The sequence below is a fragment of the Oncorhynchus masou genome, chromosome 6, assembly GCF_036934945.1.
Source record: "Oncorhynchus masou masou isolate Uvic2021 chromosome 6, UVic_Omas_1.1, whole genome shotgun sequence".
In the NCBI taxonomy this organism is placed as follows: Eukaryota; Metazoa; Chordata; class Actinopteri; order Salmoniformes; family Salmonidae; genus Oncorhynchus; species Oncorhynchus masou.
The window spans coordinates 9,871,186-9,889,688 of record NC_088217.1 but is presented as its reverse complement, the minus strand read 5'-3'; the positions used below and the strand labels follow the sequence as shown (position 1 = coordinate 9,889,688).

Below are 18,503 nucleotides of genomic sequence, written 5' to 3'. Positions count from 1 at the left end.
CCAAATCACCCAAGAATGAGAGTTCTTTCGAACAGGACAGTACCTGTGTGTTTGTTTCTCCGTCCTGGTCCACCCAGGCCGTAGGCGAGGTCAAGGATAGCAGGGTTCGGTACACGAATCGGGTTCTCGGTAGGTCCAGGTCCAAACGCCAACAGGTAAGTCCAAAACAGTCCAGCTCATACACGGTAAATCCAGCCAATCTCTATTGTCTCTTTCTCTATTGTTCATAGATCCTTCCAGCACTCTCTTCTTCTCTTCCTGGTTTTTCTTGACCCTTTATCTGTGGGTTGGCTCCACCTTCTGAGGGTTCCCCTTGCTTCTGGGACTTGTAGTTTTGGTGGTCGGCCATTTTGTGATCTGTAGTTCTGACAGGGGTGGCCATTTTAGTGATCGGGCAGAGCCCGTTTATTAGTTCTGCTCTCACATATCTGCCATTTACCACTCGACCCCCTTCTTTGCCACAGTGAGTTAGAAAAAATGTGAGGATTTAATAGTGGCACCCTGAGATGCACTAGCAACTGTTACACCCTGACACTACCGGGTTCCTTCACCCAGTCCCTGTCACCTCTAGGAGCTGTTAGCTTTGTCCTCAGCGCACAGAGTGGAGAGCTGTGTGTGGAGAGCTGTGTGTGGAGAGCTGTGTGTGGAGAGCTGTGTGTGGAGAGTGTGTGTGGAGAGTGTGTGTGGAGAGTGTGTGTGGAGAGTGTGTGTGGAGAGATGTGTGTGGAGAGCTGTGTGTGTAGAGGGTGTGTGGAGAGCTGTGTGTGTAGAGGGTGTGTGGAGAGCTGTGTGTGGAGAGCTGTGTGTGGAGAGCTGTGTGTGGAGAGCTGTGTGTGTAGAGCTGTGTGTGTAGAGGGTGTGTGGAGAGGGTGTGTGGAGAGCTGTGTGTGGAGAGCTGTGTGTGGAGAGCTGTGTGTGGAGAGCTGTGTGTGGAGAGCTGTGTGTGTAGAGCTGTGTGTGGGGAGCTGTGTGTGTAGAGGGTGTGAATTCATTAATAAAATGAATTCAAATGTATTTTCGGGACAAATCGTCAGATGGCAACCCATCTCGCTTTTCTTAACTCTTTTTCTTGATCTGCATTGTTGGTTAAAGGCTTGTAAGTAAGACATTCACTGTAAGGTCTCCTACACCGGTTTTATTCAACACATGTGACAAATGCAATTTGATTTGATCCCTTATGGGATTATTTGATACAAAAACAAACATTACAATAATTCATTCTTCTTCTGATGTTCTCTGCATAAAGAGTGAAATCAATACATAATAGTAAATAAGGTTATCGAAACAATAATTACATCCCTAGAGCAGTAAAATAATACACATACGGTAGCAGTCAAAAGTTTGGACACACCGACTCATTCAAGGGTTTTTCATTATTTTAACTTTTTTCTATATTGTAGAATAACAGCGAAGACTTCAAAACTATGAAATGACACATGGAATCATGTTGTAACAAAAAAAAGCAACAAATAAAACAAATAAATAAGTAACAAATAAATATATTTTATATTTGAGATTATTCAAATAGCAACCCTTTGCCTTGATGAAAGCTTTGCACATTCTTGGCATTCTCTCAACCAGCTTCATAAGGTAGTCACCTGGAATGCATTTCAATTAAGAAGGTGTGCTTTCTTAAAAGTTAATTTGGACAATTTCTTTCCTTCTTAATGCATTTGAGCCTATCAGTTGTGCTGTGACAAGGTAGGGGGGTAAACAGAAGATAGCCCTATTTGGTAAAAGACCAAGTCCATATTATGGCAAGAAAAGCTCAAATAAGCAAAGAGAAACGACAGTCCATCGTTACTTTAAGACATGAAGGTCAGTCAATACGGAACATTTCAAGAACTTTGAAAGTTTCTTCAACAGTCGCAAAAACCATCAAGCACTTTGATGAAACTGGTTCTCATGAAGACCGCTACAGGAAAGGAAGACCCAGCACGACCTCTGCTGCAGAGGATAAGTTCATTAGAGTTACCAGCCTCCGAGATTTCTGCCCAAATAAATGCTTCACAGAGTTCAAGTAACAGACACATCTCAACATCAACTGTTCAGAGGAGAATGTGTGAATCAGACCTTCATGGTTGAATTTCTGTAAAGAAACCACTACTAAAGGACACCAATGAGAAGAAGAGACTTGCTTGGGCCAAGAAACATGAGGAATGGACATTAGACCAGTGGAAATTTGTCCATTGGTCGGTCTGGAGTTCAAATTTGAGATTTTTGGTTCCAATCTCTGTGCCACAGTAAAACATGGAGGAGGAGGTGTTATGGTGTGGGGGTGCTTTGCTGGTGACACTGTGATTTATTTAGAATTCAGGGCATACTTAACCAGCATGGCTACCACAGCATTCTGCAGTGATACGCCATCCATCTGGCTTGGGCAAAGTCGAATGATCATTTGTTTTTCAACAGGACAATGACCCCAAAACACACCCCCAGACTGTGTCAGGGCTATTTGACCAAGAAGGAGAGTGATAGAGTGCTGCATCAGATGATCTGGCCTCTACAATCACCCGACCTCAAACCAATTGAGATGGTTGGGGTTGAGTCGGACCACAGAGTGAAGGAAAAGCAGCCAACAAGTGCTCAGCAAATGTGGGAACTCCTTCAAGACTGCAGGAAAAGCATTCCAGATGAAGCTGGTTGAGAGAATGCCTAGAGTGTGCAAAGCTGTCATCGAGGCAAAGTTTGGCTATTGGAAGAATCTGAAATATAAAATATGTTTGGATTTGTTTAACCCTTTTTTGTTAGTACATGATTCCATGTGTTATTTCATAGTTTTGATGTCTTCACTATTATTATACAATGTAGAACATAGTAAAAATATAGAAAATGTTTGACTGGTGTTTGACTGGTGCTGTATATATATATATATATATATATATATATATATACTGTATATACATACATAACATATACAGTTAACATGTGTGTGTGTGTGCAGAGTGTGTGTGCAGAGTGTGTGTGTAGAGTGTGTGTGCGTGTGTGTTTGCAGAGTGTGTGTGTAGAGTGTGTTTGCAGAGGGGTGTCTGTCTTAAAATGATTCACTTAGAATAGGGTAAAGTCCAAGACACACACACAAACACACACACACACACACACACACACACACAGAGAGGACTGGCAGTGTTGGTTCTTCACGATAATGTCAGGATGGTCCCAGGGCGGGGAGCCATTATCCTGGGGAATGGGTTACCGTGGGAACGTTCCTGTGGCTCAACAACTAATCTCCGTCTGAGACTGATGAACCAGGCCATGTTGGGCTCCAACGGCCCAGCTCACCTTAGTGTGATCACTGTTCCATAGCCCTGCACTCTGACATTCAATCCTCTCTGCCTGAACCCTGGTGGATCTCAGAGTCAAGACTCTGCTGTTGGTCGGCAATCATCAGATCAACAGAACAGGCTTCAGTTTTGAGGATTTTCCATTGAGATTCTCATCACTTTGAATGAATTCACAGTGAATCGTGTCCGTGTTAAGAGTGTGGCTAATCAAGGCAAGCGAATGTCTGGCGAGATGAATGGAATCCTGGGATTTAGTAGCATTAGCATCTAGACACGGAGTCATTCATCAAGCTGAGGTAGATAGCTGAGCTCTCTCTGTCTGAAGGCTCTCCTCTTAGTGGGAACGTTGCTATGACCTCTGGTCACCCATTGAGGTTAAATATTTTAAAGTCAGAGATCACACACTACCGTGTTATCCCTGTTAATGAGTTTAGTTTGGGCCGACACACACAACTTAACTTAGAAAACATGTACACACATGTACACACATACACGCACCAGACAATGCTACTAAGTAACGATCGCACCACAGCATCAATGCATGACACACACAGTCAGGAGGAGTGGTTGTTCAGGCAGGCAGGGTGGTCAGGCAGGGTGGTTCGTCAGGCAGGGTGGTTAGTCAGGCCGGGTGGTTAGTCAGGCCGGGTGGTTAGTCAGGCCGGGTGGTTAGTCAGGCCGGGTGGTTAGTCAGGCCGGGTGGTTGTTCAGGCAGGCAGGTTGGTCAGGCAGGGTGGTTGGTTAGGCAGGGTGGTTAGTCAGTCAGGCAGGTTGGTCAGGCAGGGTGGTTCGTCAGGCAGGGTGGTTAGTCAGGCAGGCAGGTTGGTCAGGCAGGCAGGTTGGTCAGGCAGGGTGGTTCGTCAGTCAGGCAGGTTGGTCAGACAGGGTGGTTGCTATGACAGAGTGGTTGCTATGACAGGGTGGTTGCTATGACAGGGTGGTTGCTATGACAGGGTGGTTGCTATGACATAGGGGCTTTTAACCCACCATTTTCATTTGAAGGTAACTTGCTGTATAAGACATCGAGTGTCATTGGTTGTTGTTACCTGCGTAGGAAAATCATATACACACCTGTCGCTCAGTTACTTCCTGCTTTTCTCCCTCCTCTTCAGATGATGGCAAGGTGCTGAAAGTGGTGTCTGTCCCCAAAGACAACTGGGAGACTGAGGAGATCATTCTGGAGGAGCTGATCGTATTTCAGGTGAGATACCTGCTAGGGTTTAATCAACCATAACATCTTCTCTGATGTGTTCTACTACCAACCATGGTTGGGGTCAATTCATTCCATTTCAATACCTCTCAATTCAGGAAGGACACTGAAATTACAATTCCAATCTTCTTCAATCCTTTTCAATAAAGAATATGTAGATTTTGAATGTGGTTTATTTTATGAATTGACTTGAATTGAAATGGAATTGACCCCCAACCCTTTTACCAACTCAGACGATTAAACTGCTAAAGTTTCAACTTCAGGAGGAATAGAAAGTACATCTGAAATAGGCCCAGTCCAGAAACATTTACTGTACCTCACAGGAAGTACATCTGAAATAGGCCCAGTCCAGAAACATTTACTGTACCTCACAGGAAGTACATCTGAAATAGGCCCAGTCCAGAAACATTTACTGTACCTCACAGGAAGTACATCAGAAATAGGCCCAGTCCAGAAACATTTACTGTACCTCACAGGAAGTACATCAGAAATAGGCCCAGTCCAGAAACATTACTGTACCTCACAGGAAGTACATGTAGATCTGACAGAAATTAATAGGTAATAGTAGCTCCACCTTGTCCTCTGATAGAATATGTTGGAATTATAGACTGCTAGCAATTTGATTGGCAGACTAATAGGAAATTCCACCACAGTATGCCAATCAAATTCTCTCAGATCTACAGGAGTTCCTAGGAGTAAGGACTAGGAGATAAGGCCTATGGGTAGGGACTAGGAGATAAGGCCTAGGGGCTAGGAGATAAGGCCTAGGGGTAGGGACTAGGAGATAAGGCCTAGGGACTAGGAGATAAGGCCTGGGGACTAGGAGATAAGGCCTAGGGGTAGGTACTAGGAGATGCAGCCTAGGGATTAGGAGATAAGGGATAGAGGATAAGGCCTAGAGGTAGAGACTAGGAGATAAGGTCTAGGGGTAGGGACTAGGAGATAAGGCCTAGGGGTAGGGACTAGGAGATAATGCCTAGGGGCTAGGAGATAAAGCCTAGGAGCTAGGCATTAAGGCCTGGGGGCATGGAGATAAGGCCTCGGGGAAAGGAGATGACCTGCCTGCCGTGTCATCTGTTCTGAGATCAGCACTGACTGTTGTTTCCATTGGGGCAATCACATACTTGACCAAAATAACTAACTAACCCCCTAAGAGGAAAAACAGATACAGACCCATTTTTTTCCCAGGGTCTCCCAAATAAATAGACAGACTATCTCCTATTAGGGAAGACGAGAACAGGGAGCGATGTGTGGAACAACAACAACATAGGACAAGATGGCCGTGCGTATTTATTGGAGTTAAGCTGCATAATCTTAACAAACAAGAGGATGAATGTCAGGGCCAGTGTTCACAGTCAGACTCTCAGAGTAGGAGACGTTGATCCAGGAATCAGTTTTTTGCCTTTCGTAATGAATAAGATCCTATGGACACGGGGACCTGATCTTTGTGAATATGTGCTCCGACTTAGACACAAAACCTGACCGTGTCCTCTTTGGGTTGAACCACAAACATACTTATACATGACATCATTGGGTTTAACATGGGAGGGTTTTAGGGGGAGGGTTGACTTCGATATGACCTGGCAGTGTCAGGCCTTGGGTAGGATGTTAACCACATAGCTCATTAGACTGTGTTGGGGTTAATACACAGAGTTTGAGAGTGGCAATGAGTCTTCCTGAGGGAAGAACTGAGGTCCATGTGTGTGTGTGTCAGCGTGTTTGTGTGTGTGTCTGCGCATGTGTGCGTGTGTCTCGGTGCGTGTGTTAGAGTTAGCTAGCTAGCTAAGAGAATGTGTGTGTGTGCGTGAGTGTGTGTGGCCTGCGCCTGGCAGAGAGTTAGCTAGCTAGCTAAGAGAATGTGTGTATGTGAGGAGACATTTGATAGCAAGGTTATCGTCCCCATCCTTCTAAAGGCTATCTGAATAGGATGCAGCTCACTTGGACTGTCAGGGGTCACTGACTCCCAATGACACCATGTTTAAATGAACCTCTGAGATGATGTTGGTAATGGTGAGCCTTGGTATGTGGATTCTCTAGAGCAGAACACACACACACAAACACACACGCGCGCGCGCGTGGACACATGCGTACACACACACACACACACACACACACGTGCACACACACACACACACACACACACACACACACACACACACACACACACACACACACACACACACACACACACACACACACACACACACACACACACACAAAAGATTGTCTTGTGTGATGTCGACCTGTGTGTTAAACCATTGTGTTCTGATCCTGCAGACTCAGGCCCCCATCCTTAACATGGAGCTGTCTACCAAAAGGGTAAGTCTGCTGTGTGCGAGTGTGTGTGTGTGTGTGTGTGCACGTGCGTTTGTGTCCGTGTGTGTGTGTGTATGCGTATGTGTGTGCACGTGTGTGTACGTGTGTGTGTGAGTGTGTGTGTGTACGTGTGTGTCCGCGTGTGTGTATGTGTGTGTCCGCGTATGTGTATGTGTGTGTCCGCGTGTGTGTGTGTGTGTGTACGCGCGTGTGTGTGTGAGTGTACGCGCATGTGTGTGTGAGTACGTGTGTGTGGGTGGTCATCCTCAGTTAATAGTAAATGTAGCAGTAACATACCGTTCCAGTAATGATTACAAACAAATAGATGATTGATTTGCGTATAGGAACTGTTTACTCATAGCTTCTCCAGCAGTAGACTCTTCTCAGAGTACGTTGGGAATCACATCCAGATTCTATGTGTAAATGTTTTAAATACATCAAATCACATTCATTTTTTTGGTCACATGCGCCGATAAATGCTTACTTTACAAACCCTTAACCAACAACGCAGTTCAAAAATATAGTTAGAATATATTTACTAAATAAAGTAAAAAAAATATAAATACTAAAAAGGTAATACAATAAAATATCAATTATTTATTTTACCTTTATTTATCAAGGCAAGTCAGTTAAAGAACAAATTCTTATTTTCAATGACTGCCTAGGAACAGTGGGTTAACTGGTCTAGGAACAGTGGGTTAACTGGTCTAGGAACAGTGGGTTAACTGGTCTAGGAACAGTGGGTTAACTGGTCCAGGGTAGCCTAACCACTAGGCTACCCTGCCGCCCCAATAATGAGGCTATATACGGCAGGGGGTTACTGGTTAGTTAAGGTAATTTGTGCATGTACAGTAGGTAGGGGTAAAGTGACTATTCATAGATAATAACAAAAGAGAAGCAGCACTGTAAAACAAAGGGGCGGGGTGTCAAATGAACCAGTCTGGGTCATTTGATTAAATACTCAGCAGTCTAATGGCTTGGGGGTAGATACTCTTTGAAGAGGTCGGGTTTCAGATGTTTTCGGGAAGATGGACAGGGACTCTGCTGTCCTCGCGTCAGGGAGAAGATGGGCAGGGACTCTGCTGTCCTAGCTTCAGGGGGAAGATGGACATGGACTCTGCTGTCCTAGCATCAGGGGGAAGATGGGCAGGGACTCTGCTGTCCTAGCTTCAGGGAGAAGATGGACAGGGACTCTGCTGTTCTAGCGTCAGGGAGAAGATGGGCAGGGACTCCAAGGTTCTTAGCACTCTGGGAGGGGGACACCGTGGAGTTGTCAACCTGATGGAGAGGTCTTTGAGCAGGCAGGTCTTCCCTGGGAGGAAGAGCCTGAGATGCCCAGCCCCGAGAGGGTGGAGAGGAGGCAGAGCCTGTGACACCCAGCCCCGAGAGGGTTGAGAGGAGGCAGAGCCTGTGACACCCAGCCCTGAGAAGGTTGAGAGGAGGCAGAGCCTGTGACACCCAGCCCTGAGAGGGTTGAGAGGAGGCAGAGCCTGTGACACCCAGCCCTGAGAGGGTGGAGAGGAGGCAGAGCCTGTGACACCCAGCCCTGAGAGGGTGGAGAGGAGGCAGAGCCTGTGACACCCAGCCCTGAGAGGGTGGAGAGGAGGATCTTTACTGTGGCACTTTTAGCAGCACTGTGACAATTCAATATAATTCAATAGGAATCAATTACATTAATTAAAAGTACATTCAATTTAGTTAAATCCTCTCCCCTGTTTGTGTGTCTACAGCAACAGGTGTACGTGAGCAGTGATGAGGGAGTGGTCCAGTTACCATTGCAGAGGTGTGAGCTGTATGGTAGAGACTGTGCTGACTGCTGTCTGGCCAGAGACCCTTACTGTGCCTGGGACGGCAACACATGCAACCGATACTTCCCCAGCAACAAGAGGTAACTACTCTACTTAGTTTAAAAGGCCAACACAGCAATTTTGATCTCCACATCCAATCTTTTTATTATTATAGTAGAAAACCAATAACATCAAACATACAATTTAACATAACAATAACATCTAACATTTAAGAGTCTTGCTATTATCTTATTACTGTGTTTGACAATAAAATAGAAATTTATGTTGTAACATATGTATAATAAAGTACCGCTGTGTTGTATTGTATTGTATTGTATTGTATTGTATTGTGTTGTATCATGTTGTATTGTATTGTATCATGTTGTATTGTATTGTGTTGTATCATGTTGTGTTGTATCATGTTGTGTTGTATCGTGTTGTATCGTGTTGTGTTGTATCGTGTTGTGTTGTATCGTGTTGTGTTGTATCATGTTGTGTTGTATCATGTTGTGTTGTGTTGTATCATGTTGTGTTGTATCATGTTGTGTTGTATCATGTTGTGTTGTATCATGCTGTGTTGTATCATGCTGTGTTGTATCGTGTTGTGTTGTATCGTGTTGTGTTGTATCATGTTGTGTTGTATCATGTTGTATTGTGGTGTGTTGTATTGTGTTGTATCGTGTTGTGTTGTATCATGTTGTATTGTATCATGTTGTATCATGTTGTATTGTATCAAGTTGTATCATGTTGTATTGCGTTGTATCATGTTGTATTATATCATGTTGTATTGTATCATGTTGTATTGTGTTGTATTGTATTGTATTGTGTTGTATCATGCTGTGTTATATCGTGTTGTATCATGCTGTGTTGTATCATGCTGTGTTGTATCATGCTGTGTTGTATCATGCTGTATTGTGTTGTATCATGTTGTGTTGTATCATGCTGTGTTGTATCATGTTGTATTGTATCATGTTGTATCATGTTGTATTGTATCAAGTTGTATCATGTTGTATTGCGTTGTATCATGTTGTATTATATCATGTTGTATTGTATCATGTTGTACTGTGTTGTATTGTATTGTATTGTGTTGTATCATGCTGTGTTATATCGTGTTGTATCATGCTGTGTTGTATCATGCTGTGTTGTATCATGCTGTGTTGTATCATGCTGTATTGTGTTGTATCATGTTGTGTTGTATCATGCTGTGTTGTATCATGTTGTATTGTGTTGTATCATGTTGTGTTGTATCATGCTGTGTTGTATCATGTTGTATTGTGTTGTATCATGTTGTATTGTATCATGCTGTGTTGTATCATGTTGTATTGTGTTGTATCATGTTGTATTGTATTGTATCATGTTGTGTTGTATTGTATTGTGTTGTATCATGTTGTGTTGTATTGTATTGTATCATGTTGTGTTGTATCATGTTGTGTTGTATCATGTTGTGTTGTATTGTATCATTTTGTATTGTATCATGTTGTATTTTATCATGCTGTGTTGTATCGTGTTGTGTTATATCATGCTGTGTTGTATCATGTTGTATTGTGTTGTATCATGTTGTGTTGTATCATGCTGTGTTGTATCATGTTGTATTGTGTTGTATCATGTTGTATTGTATCATGCTGTGTTGTATCATGTTGTATTGTGTTGTATCATGTTGTATTGTATCATGCTGTGTTGTATTGTGTTGTTTTGTATCATGCTGTCTTGTCTCATTTTGTATTGTGTTGTATCATGTTGTATTGTGTTGTATCATGTTGTATTGTATCATGTTGTATTGTATCATCTTGTATTGTGTCATATTGTATCATGTTGTATCGTGTTGTGTTGTATCATGTTGTATTGCGTTGTATCATGTTGTATTGTATCATGTTGTATTGTATCATGTTGGGTTGTATCATGTTGTATTGTATCATGTTGTATTGTGTTGAATTGTATCGTGTTGTATTGTATCATGTTGGGTTGTATCATGTTGGGTTGTATCATGTTGTATTGTATCATGTTGTATTGTGTTGTATTGTATTGTATTGTGTTGTATCGTGTTGTATTGTATCATGTTGTGTTGTATCATGTTGTGTTGTATCATGTTGTGTTGTATTGTGTTGTATTGTGTTGTGTTGTATCATGTTGTATTGTGTTGTATTGTATTGTATCGTGTTGTATAATGTTGTGTTGTATTTTTTTGTTTGTGAAGCCCGGGAAGAGTTGCTGTTGCTATATCAACAGCTAAGGGGGTACCAAACAAATTAACAAACAAACTTACTGCCACAGTCAGAGTTATGACATGATTACGACACCCAGACTGTCTGCTATCTCATCTCCTCAGGCGAGCCCGGCGCCAGGATGTGAAACACGGGGATCCGATGAGCCAGTGTTACGACGCAGAAGACGGTGTGTGTGTGTGTGTGTGTGTGTGTGTGTGTGTGTGTGTACGGGGCTACAATGAGCCAGTGTTGCGATATAGGACAAGTTACAGAAATGAACACTAAATGTTTCTATGTCTGTCTATGGTATGTACTGTATGTCTCTGGTTGCAGCCAGCCTCAGTTCACTAGGTAACTTAACTAATATTAACTTAGCTCATAATACAGTATATTGGTTTGCACTAAGTGGCAGTGGCAGTCAACCTCAGTTCACTAGGCTCCTATGACCATGCCTGATGTGACTCATCTCAGTTCACTAGGCTCCTATGACCATGTCTGATGTAACTAGGGGTGGAAGGCAGCCTAGTGGTTAGAGTGTTGGGCCAGTAACCGAAAGGTTGCTGGCTTGAATCCCAGAACTGACAAGGTAAATATCTGTCGTTCTGCCCCTGAACAAGGCAGGTAACCCAATGGCTCCTAGGCCGTCATTGTAAAATAAGAATTTCTTCTTAACTGACTTGCATAGTTAAATGTAAAAAAAAAAATGAATTTAGCGCTTCATCTTAGCTCATGATACGGTATATTCGTTGAGTCAGTTGCAGTTGCCCCCTCCCCTTCCCAAATTCGAAATGATTTGAATTACACATCCCGTAGTATCAAGACAAATCTACACATCCCGTAGTGTCAAGACAAATCTACACATCCCGTAGTGTCAAGACAAATCTACACATCCCGTAGTGTCAAGACAAATCTACACATCCCATAGTGTCAAGACAAATCTACACATCCCGTTGTGTCAAGACAAATCTACACATCCCGTGGTATCAAGACAAATCTACACATCCCGTAGTATCAAGACAAATCTACACATCCCGTAGTGTCAAGACAAATCTACACATCCCGTAGTGTCAAGACAAATCTACACATCCCGTAGTGTCAAGACAAATCTACACATCCCGTAGTGTCAAGACAAATCTACACATCCCGTTGTGTCAAGACAAATCTACACATCCCGTTGTATCAAGACAAATCTACACATCCCGTTGTATCAAGACAAATCTACACATCCCGTAGTATCAAGACAAATCTACACATCAGGTTGTATCAAGACAAATCTACACATCAGGTTGTATCAAGACAAATCTACACATCCCGTTGTGTCAAGACAAATCTACACATCCCGTAGTATCAAGACAAATGTACACATCCCGTGGTATCAAGACAAATCTACACATCCCGCGGTATCAAGACAAATCTACACATCCCTTTGTGTCAAGACAAATCTACACATCCCGTAGTATCAAGACAAATCTACACATCCCGTGGTATCAAGACAAATCTACACATCCCGCGGTATCAAGACAAATCTACACATCCCGTTGTATCAAGACAAATCTACACATCCCATTGCATCAAGACAAATCTACACCTCCGGCTCTTTTAGCATTTTACATTTCAGTCATTTAGCAGACACTCTCATCCAGAGCCACTTTACAAATGTCATCTTGGAACTCAAATCATGTACAGAGACTATTATGAATGTGGCTACAGCAAGAGGATCTTCATTTGATCACCTTAAGGCAGGAGAACTAAATATTGTAGTGTATTTTAGATTTAAAAAGGCTTCTCGAAGTTTGTCATTTCTACTTAGAATTGTCAAGCTTGATTTTCCCTTACAACATTTTTTATCAAACCCTACAAAATTATACATTTATTATAATACACATAGTCACATTTCCTGTTGCTGCAAGATTATTTTTTCTTCTGTGGCAAACTGGCTCAAATTAAGATCCTACATCTGTACAACAAAACTCTCATCGTCCTGTTCTTTTGCAGGTTCTGAGTCGGTGGAGGTGAAGACGGTATACGGAGTGGAGAGTAACTCAACCTTCCTAGAGTGTGTACCCAGGTCCCAGCTAGCTACAGTCAAGTGGACAGTACAGCCACCACAGGTTCACACCAGCAGAGAGGTGAGAGACGGACATCTCTCCATGTTAGCTCTTTGTTAACTTTATGCTAACTAAGGCCTGGGACCTAACACACAAACTGATCATCTTCATCAACTCATCATCTGTACCGAACATTAGAACAATACAACACACATGTATTGATCACTCCTTTTTTAACCGAATCATTAACCACGTTTCCATCCACAGTTTTTACGCGAGTAAAGTCATAACGTATGATTCTATTGTAATTTTACGACAGCTGTGATGGAGACAGGTAGTTTCAGTGCAAGCTTATACACTGAGTATACAAAACATTAGGAACACCTGCTCTTTCCATGACATAAATTAACTAGGTGAAAGCTATGATCCCTTATTGATGTCTCTTGTTAAATACACTTCAAATCAATGTATACGAAGGGGAGGAGACAGGTTAAAGAAGGATTTTTAAGCCTTGAGACATTCATTGTGTATGTGTGCCATTCAGACGGTGAATGGGCAAGAGAAAATATTTAAATGCCTTTGAGCAGGCGCACTGGTTTGTGTCAAGAACTGCTACCCTGCTGGGTTGCTGGGTTTTTCACACTCAACAGTTTCCCGTGTGTATCAAGAATGGTCCACCACCCAAAGGACATCCAGCCAACTTGACACAACTGTGGTTTTGAGTGAGTCAAGAACTGCACCGGAGTCAATATGGGCCAGCATCCCCGTGGAATGTTTTCGACACCTTGAAGAGTTCATGCCCCTCGACGAATTGAGGCTGTTCTGAGGACAAAAAGGGGGATGGATCTCAATATTAGGAAGGTGTTAGGAAGGTGCCAACAGATCCTTTGTTCGTTTGACATGGTGGAATATTTTTCTGTCTGTAAAATAATGAGAGAAATGGTGGTGGAAGTAAACTTGGAGTCAAGCCATGACATGTTGTGTGGTCCTCCCTCTATACGACACGTCAGGAAACCATGCAGTTTATTAGGCTACAGGTGAAATAAGTTATGATGAACTTCACAGGGTGTTTTTAAAATGCACAGTGACCTTCAATGCTCCTTTCCAATCCGTATCACGGGTCTTATTCTGGTGACGTGACAATCAATGCTTGACTGCCGACTGACAAATACACATATCCATAATAATCTCATCATGTAGACAAGCCTACCCACACAGTCTACCCGTGCTCTATCTGCGAGCTGTTGGCTAGAGCACACGTGACAATACTGTCAGGACCCGGTTACGAACCTGGGTCACCGGAGTGAGAAACAGTCACTTAACCAACTGAGCCACGAATAGTCAGCAGAACCCAGAAGATGAGGCAGACACAGCAGTACTTAAGACGGTGTATTTAATAAAGTAAAAAGGAGAAGTCCTTCAATACAAAATGGCAAATCCAAAAGGTGGTAGGTATAGCACAAAAAAGCCTCAAGAGATACTCAAAAAACAAAAAAACAGAATTCCACAAGAGCGTCCACCGGAATCGACAAGAATACACAGAACACTAGGGCTGGGTGCTAACATACAAACACAGAGCACAGAACTGAGGGAAACTAAGGGTTTAAATGCAATCAGGGGAAATGAGGCACAGGTGCAAATAATAATGGGAATCAAGGGAAAAAACATAAGGTCAAAAAGCACAATGGGGGCATCTAGTGACCAAAACCCGGAACAACCCTGGCCAAATCCTGACAAATACCAATGTAGGCACATTTACTATTTAACGCAACATATTTTTGTGACTAAATTATCGGTAAGAGTGGAAAATGAAATGGAAACACATTGAACCTTGGAAACCTTTTTTAGATGTTTATTTGTTACATGAAAACTTGAGCGGAAAATACAATGTTTGTGATGTCCTTGACGTCGTCAACGCACTGACTTTTGTCTGCAAGAACTCTCTTTGGTAGAAAAATACCACTGGTGGGAAAATGTAGATGTTTTCCATCTGCAGAGTTTAGAATATCCACATGAAAATCTGTCGCCAATCGGCTGGAAGCTAATATTGACTAATATTCATCTAATAATCAACCTTTTCTTGTCTTGCCCTCCTTGTTCAGATGCTCCAGAGCGAGGATCGTATGGTGCACATGAAGCGAGGTCTCCTGGTGCAGCGGCTGGAGCCAGGGGACGCTGGCCTCTACACCTGTACCACCCTGGAGCACTCCTTCTCCCAGGTTCTGGCCCGCTACAACCTCCAGGTCATACCCCAGCAGAGCATGACAGCATCCCAGGCCAAGGCAGCTGATCCTGGGGCTGGGGGAGCAGGACTGAGGTGGAGTCATGGAGGTCCTGGGAGCCACACCCAGAGCCACGCCCAGCTCTTCAGGAATTATAAGGACCTGCACATGATGGGCGCAGCTAGTATGAGCATGGACGAGTACTGTGAGCAGATGTGGCACCGGGAGAAGAAGAGGCAGCAGAAGCTGCGTCAGCTCAAGTGGAAACAGACCCAGGTGGACAGCCGCAAGGCCCGAGTGAGACGGCACGAGTCCACCGAGGACATCACAATACAATGACCTACGGACGGGGATGGGACAGAAATGTCACCCTAGTTCCTATAGAGTGCACTGCTTGGGACCAGGGTCCATAAGCCTAAAGTAGTGCACTTTAAAGGGGATAGGGGGCTGATGTAGATGTAGCTCTGGAGACGAAGGGAATGTATACAACAAGACCTCAGTGGTGGCGTTGCACATGAGCAGACCCTTTGCTTTGAACAGATATGCTTAATATTATTATCAGTCAGTCAACCTTTTTGTCCATAAAAGTATCATTTTGATATAGCTGTTCTGGATGTATATTCCTCCTGTATTCTGTATTCTGTGTAGACAGGATCGTTATCATTATGTTTGTACCCGGACCGACCCGTTAAAGTCTATTATTGCTCTCTGGACTGGTAGGTTTGTTTTCTGAATAAAAAGCAGGCCGGACCGTTCTCCGTCACACATGTCGAGAGGAAAAACACTGTCCCAGACCTACAACCACAGTTGTCCCAGACCTACAACCACAGTTGTCCCAGAACTACAACCACAGTTGTCCCAGACCTACAACCACAGTTGTCCCAGACCTACAACCACAGTTGTCCCAGAACTACAACCACAGTTGTCCCAGACCTACAACCACAGTTGTCCCAGAACTACAACCACAGTTGTCCCAGACCTACAACCACAGGTCTCCAAGAACTACAACCACAGGTCTCCAAGAACTACAACCACAGGTCTCCAAGAACTACAACCACAGGTCTCCAAGAACTACAACCACAGTTGTCCCAGAACTACACCCACAGGTCTCCAAGAACTACAACCACAGTTGTCCCAGAACTACACCCACAGGTCTCCAAGAACTACAACCACAGGTGTCCCAGAACTACAACCACAGGTCTCCAAGAACTACAACCACAGTTGTCCCAGAACTACAACCACAGGTCTCCAAGAACTACAACAACAGTTGTCCCGGAACTACAACCACAGTGGTGGTTGTACAGTCAGTGTGTTAGACAGAGCTGTGGACAGTGTGATGTGGTTGGTCCCTTCCATCTTCCTCAGTGTCCCATTCTATGTCTTCAGACCCCCTCAGCAATACATGTTAACATATTTGCACTTACCATATTGTCATAACAGCATTGAAATATGCTGTATGTAGAGTATGTAATGCAATGTACAGCATATACATTGAAAATGTATTGTAGGGTTACTCACCTGCGTTATGGACTGTATCTACCTTGACTTAGTTTTTTCAAACACAAAACTATTATTTTTATTAAGACAAATCTTTCAATGTAAAGCATTTGGTAGATACTTTTGTGTGTGTTTGGTTTTCACTTGTTAATCCAAACTCAGAAATAGAAACCGTACAGGTAATCTATTCATACTGTACACTCTTATCTAAAACCTAAAATGGTTATTTGGCTATCCCCATAGGAGAACCCTTTGTAGAACATGGAACCATGGAACCCAAAAGGGTTCTACCCTGGAACCCAAAAGGGTTCTATCTCGTTCCAAAAAGGGTTCTACAAAGGGTTTTCCTATATGGATAGCCAAAGAACCATTTTAGGTTCTGTATAGCAATTTTTTTTCCCTAAGATTGTACTCTAATACACTTTTGACATAAAATCTGTGGAATAACTCACATAACTTTTCTATGGTTTTAGATGAAGTGAAGATACCTGCTTTTCATATCTTAGAGGAATGAGAAAAACAACTTTATGAGCAAAAAATATAGTTGCATTTGTGGTTGAAAATCATGATGAATAAGTAGGGGGGGGGGGGGGGGGGAACCTGAAACACACGAAGGAGGTCTGGCTCACACTAGACTTCACTCCTGGTAATCATCACAGATCTCATCATTTAACAGTAATGGGACCCGCTGGGTATCAAACTCCTAGTGCAGTAGATTCACTAAACATAGAAACAATATGTATTTTCAACATCTTGTGCTCACTGTGAACATGGACCAGTTCAACTTTGTATGGACTGTGTCACTTGTTGTGTTATCATACAGTTAGCACCATCTAGTGGTAGTTGTTGTACACTGCACAAGTAAATTACGGTAGACCACGTGTTTTATTATACAGGGCTGTCATTATTTAAGCAAGAATGCAATCTATTTATTCTATGTATGTGTACTGTACACAGACTTACTATAAGAGTCAAAGCAGTATATATTATACATCCATACTGGGAACTATTCTCAGTGAAGCACCCGTTTTAATATTCACTATTACACATCACGGTAGATAATGGCCTCGTGATGCATTAGGATAGAATGCATTGTAATATCACGTGTCTTAATGCTTGGCTTTATGAGGTAAGCCTGATATCTTTATAAGGAAAGATGGGTTCCTGAATTTGGACACATTTACCGTTCTCTTCCTGAGATACTGTTAGTCTATGAAGCCAATGCACAGCCATCTTGGCTCTGCTCCTCCATTGTAAAGAAGCCAATGCACAGCCATCTTGGCTCTGCTCCTCCATTGTAATGAAGCCAATGCACAGCCATCTTGGCTCTCCTCCTCCATTGTAATGAAGCCAATGCACAGCCATCTTGGCTCTCCTCCTCCATTGTAAAGAAACCAATGCACAGCCATCTTGGCTCTGCTCCTCCATTGTAATGAAGCCACCGCACAGCCATCTTGGCTCTCCTCCTCCATTGTAATGAAGCCAATGCACAGCCATCTTGGCTCTCCTCCTCCATTGTAAAGAAACCAATGCACAGCCATCTTGGCTCTGCTCCTCCATTGTAATGAAGCCAATGCACAGCCATCTTGGCTCTGCTCCTCCATTGTAAAGAAGCCAATGCACAGCCATCTTGGCTCTGCTCCTCCATTGTAATGAAGCCAATGCACAGCCATCTTGTTACTCCTCCTCCATTGTAAAGAAGCCAATGCACAGCCATCTTGGCTCTGCTCCTCCATTGTAAAGATGCCAATGCACAGCCATCTTGGCTCTCCTCCTCCATTGTAATGAAGCCAATGCACAGCCATCTTGGCTCTCCTCCTCCATTGTAAAGAAACCAATGCACAGCCATCTTGGCTCTGCTCCTCCATTGTAATGAAGCCACCGCACAGCCATCTTGGCTCTGCTCCTCCATTCAATTTTGACATATTTATTATA

At 43.2% G+C, this 18,503-nt stretch overlaps 1 protein-coding gene across 1 annotated transcript in view; it reads left to right on the top strand.

Moving 5' to 3' along the window:
- The window catches only part of LOC135541242 (semaphorin-3D-like), a 136,395-nt gene extending 119,709 nt beyond the window's left edge, over nucleotides 1-16,686 (top strand). The window contains exons 15-20 of the mRNA XM_064967342.1: nucleotides 4,397-4,485; nucleotides 6,772-6,813; nucleotides 8,541-8,698; nucleotides 10,924-10,988; nucleotides 12,797-12,930; nucleotides 14,952-16,686. Of these exons, the coding sequence (XP_064823414.1) occupies nucleotides 4,397-4,485; nucleotides 6,772-6,813; nucleotides 8,541-8,698; nucleotides 10,924-10,988; nucleotides 12,797-12,930; nucleotides 14,952-15,410 (947 nt within the window). The 3' untranslated portion in view covers nucleotides 15,411-16,686. The remainder of the gene's footprint in view (nucleotides 1-4,396; nucleotides 4,486-6,771; nucleotides 6,814-8,540; nucleotides 8,699-10,923; nucleotides 10,989-12,796; nucleotides 12,931-14,951) is intronic.
- Nucleotides 16,687-18,503: the final 1,817 nt, after the last annotated feature.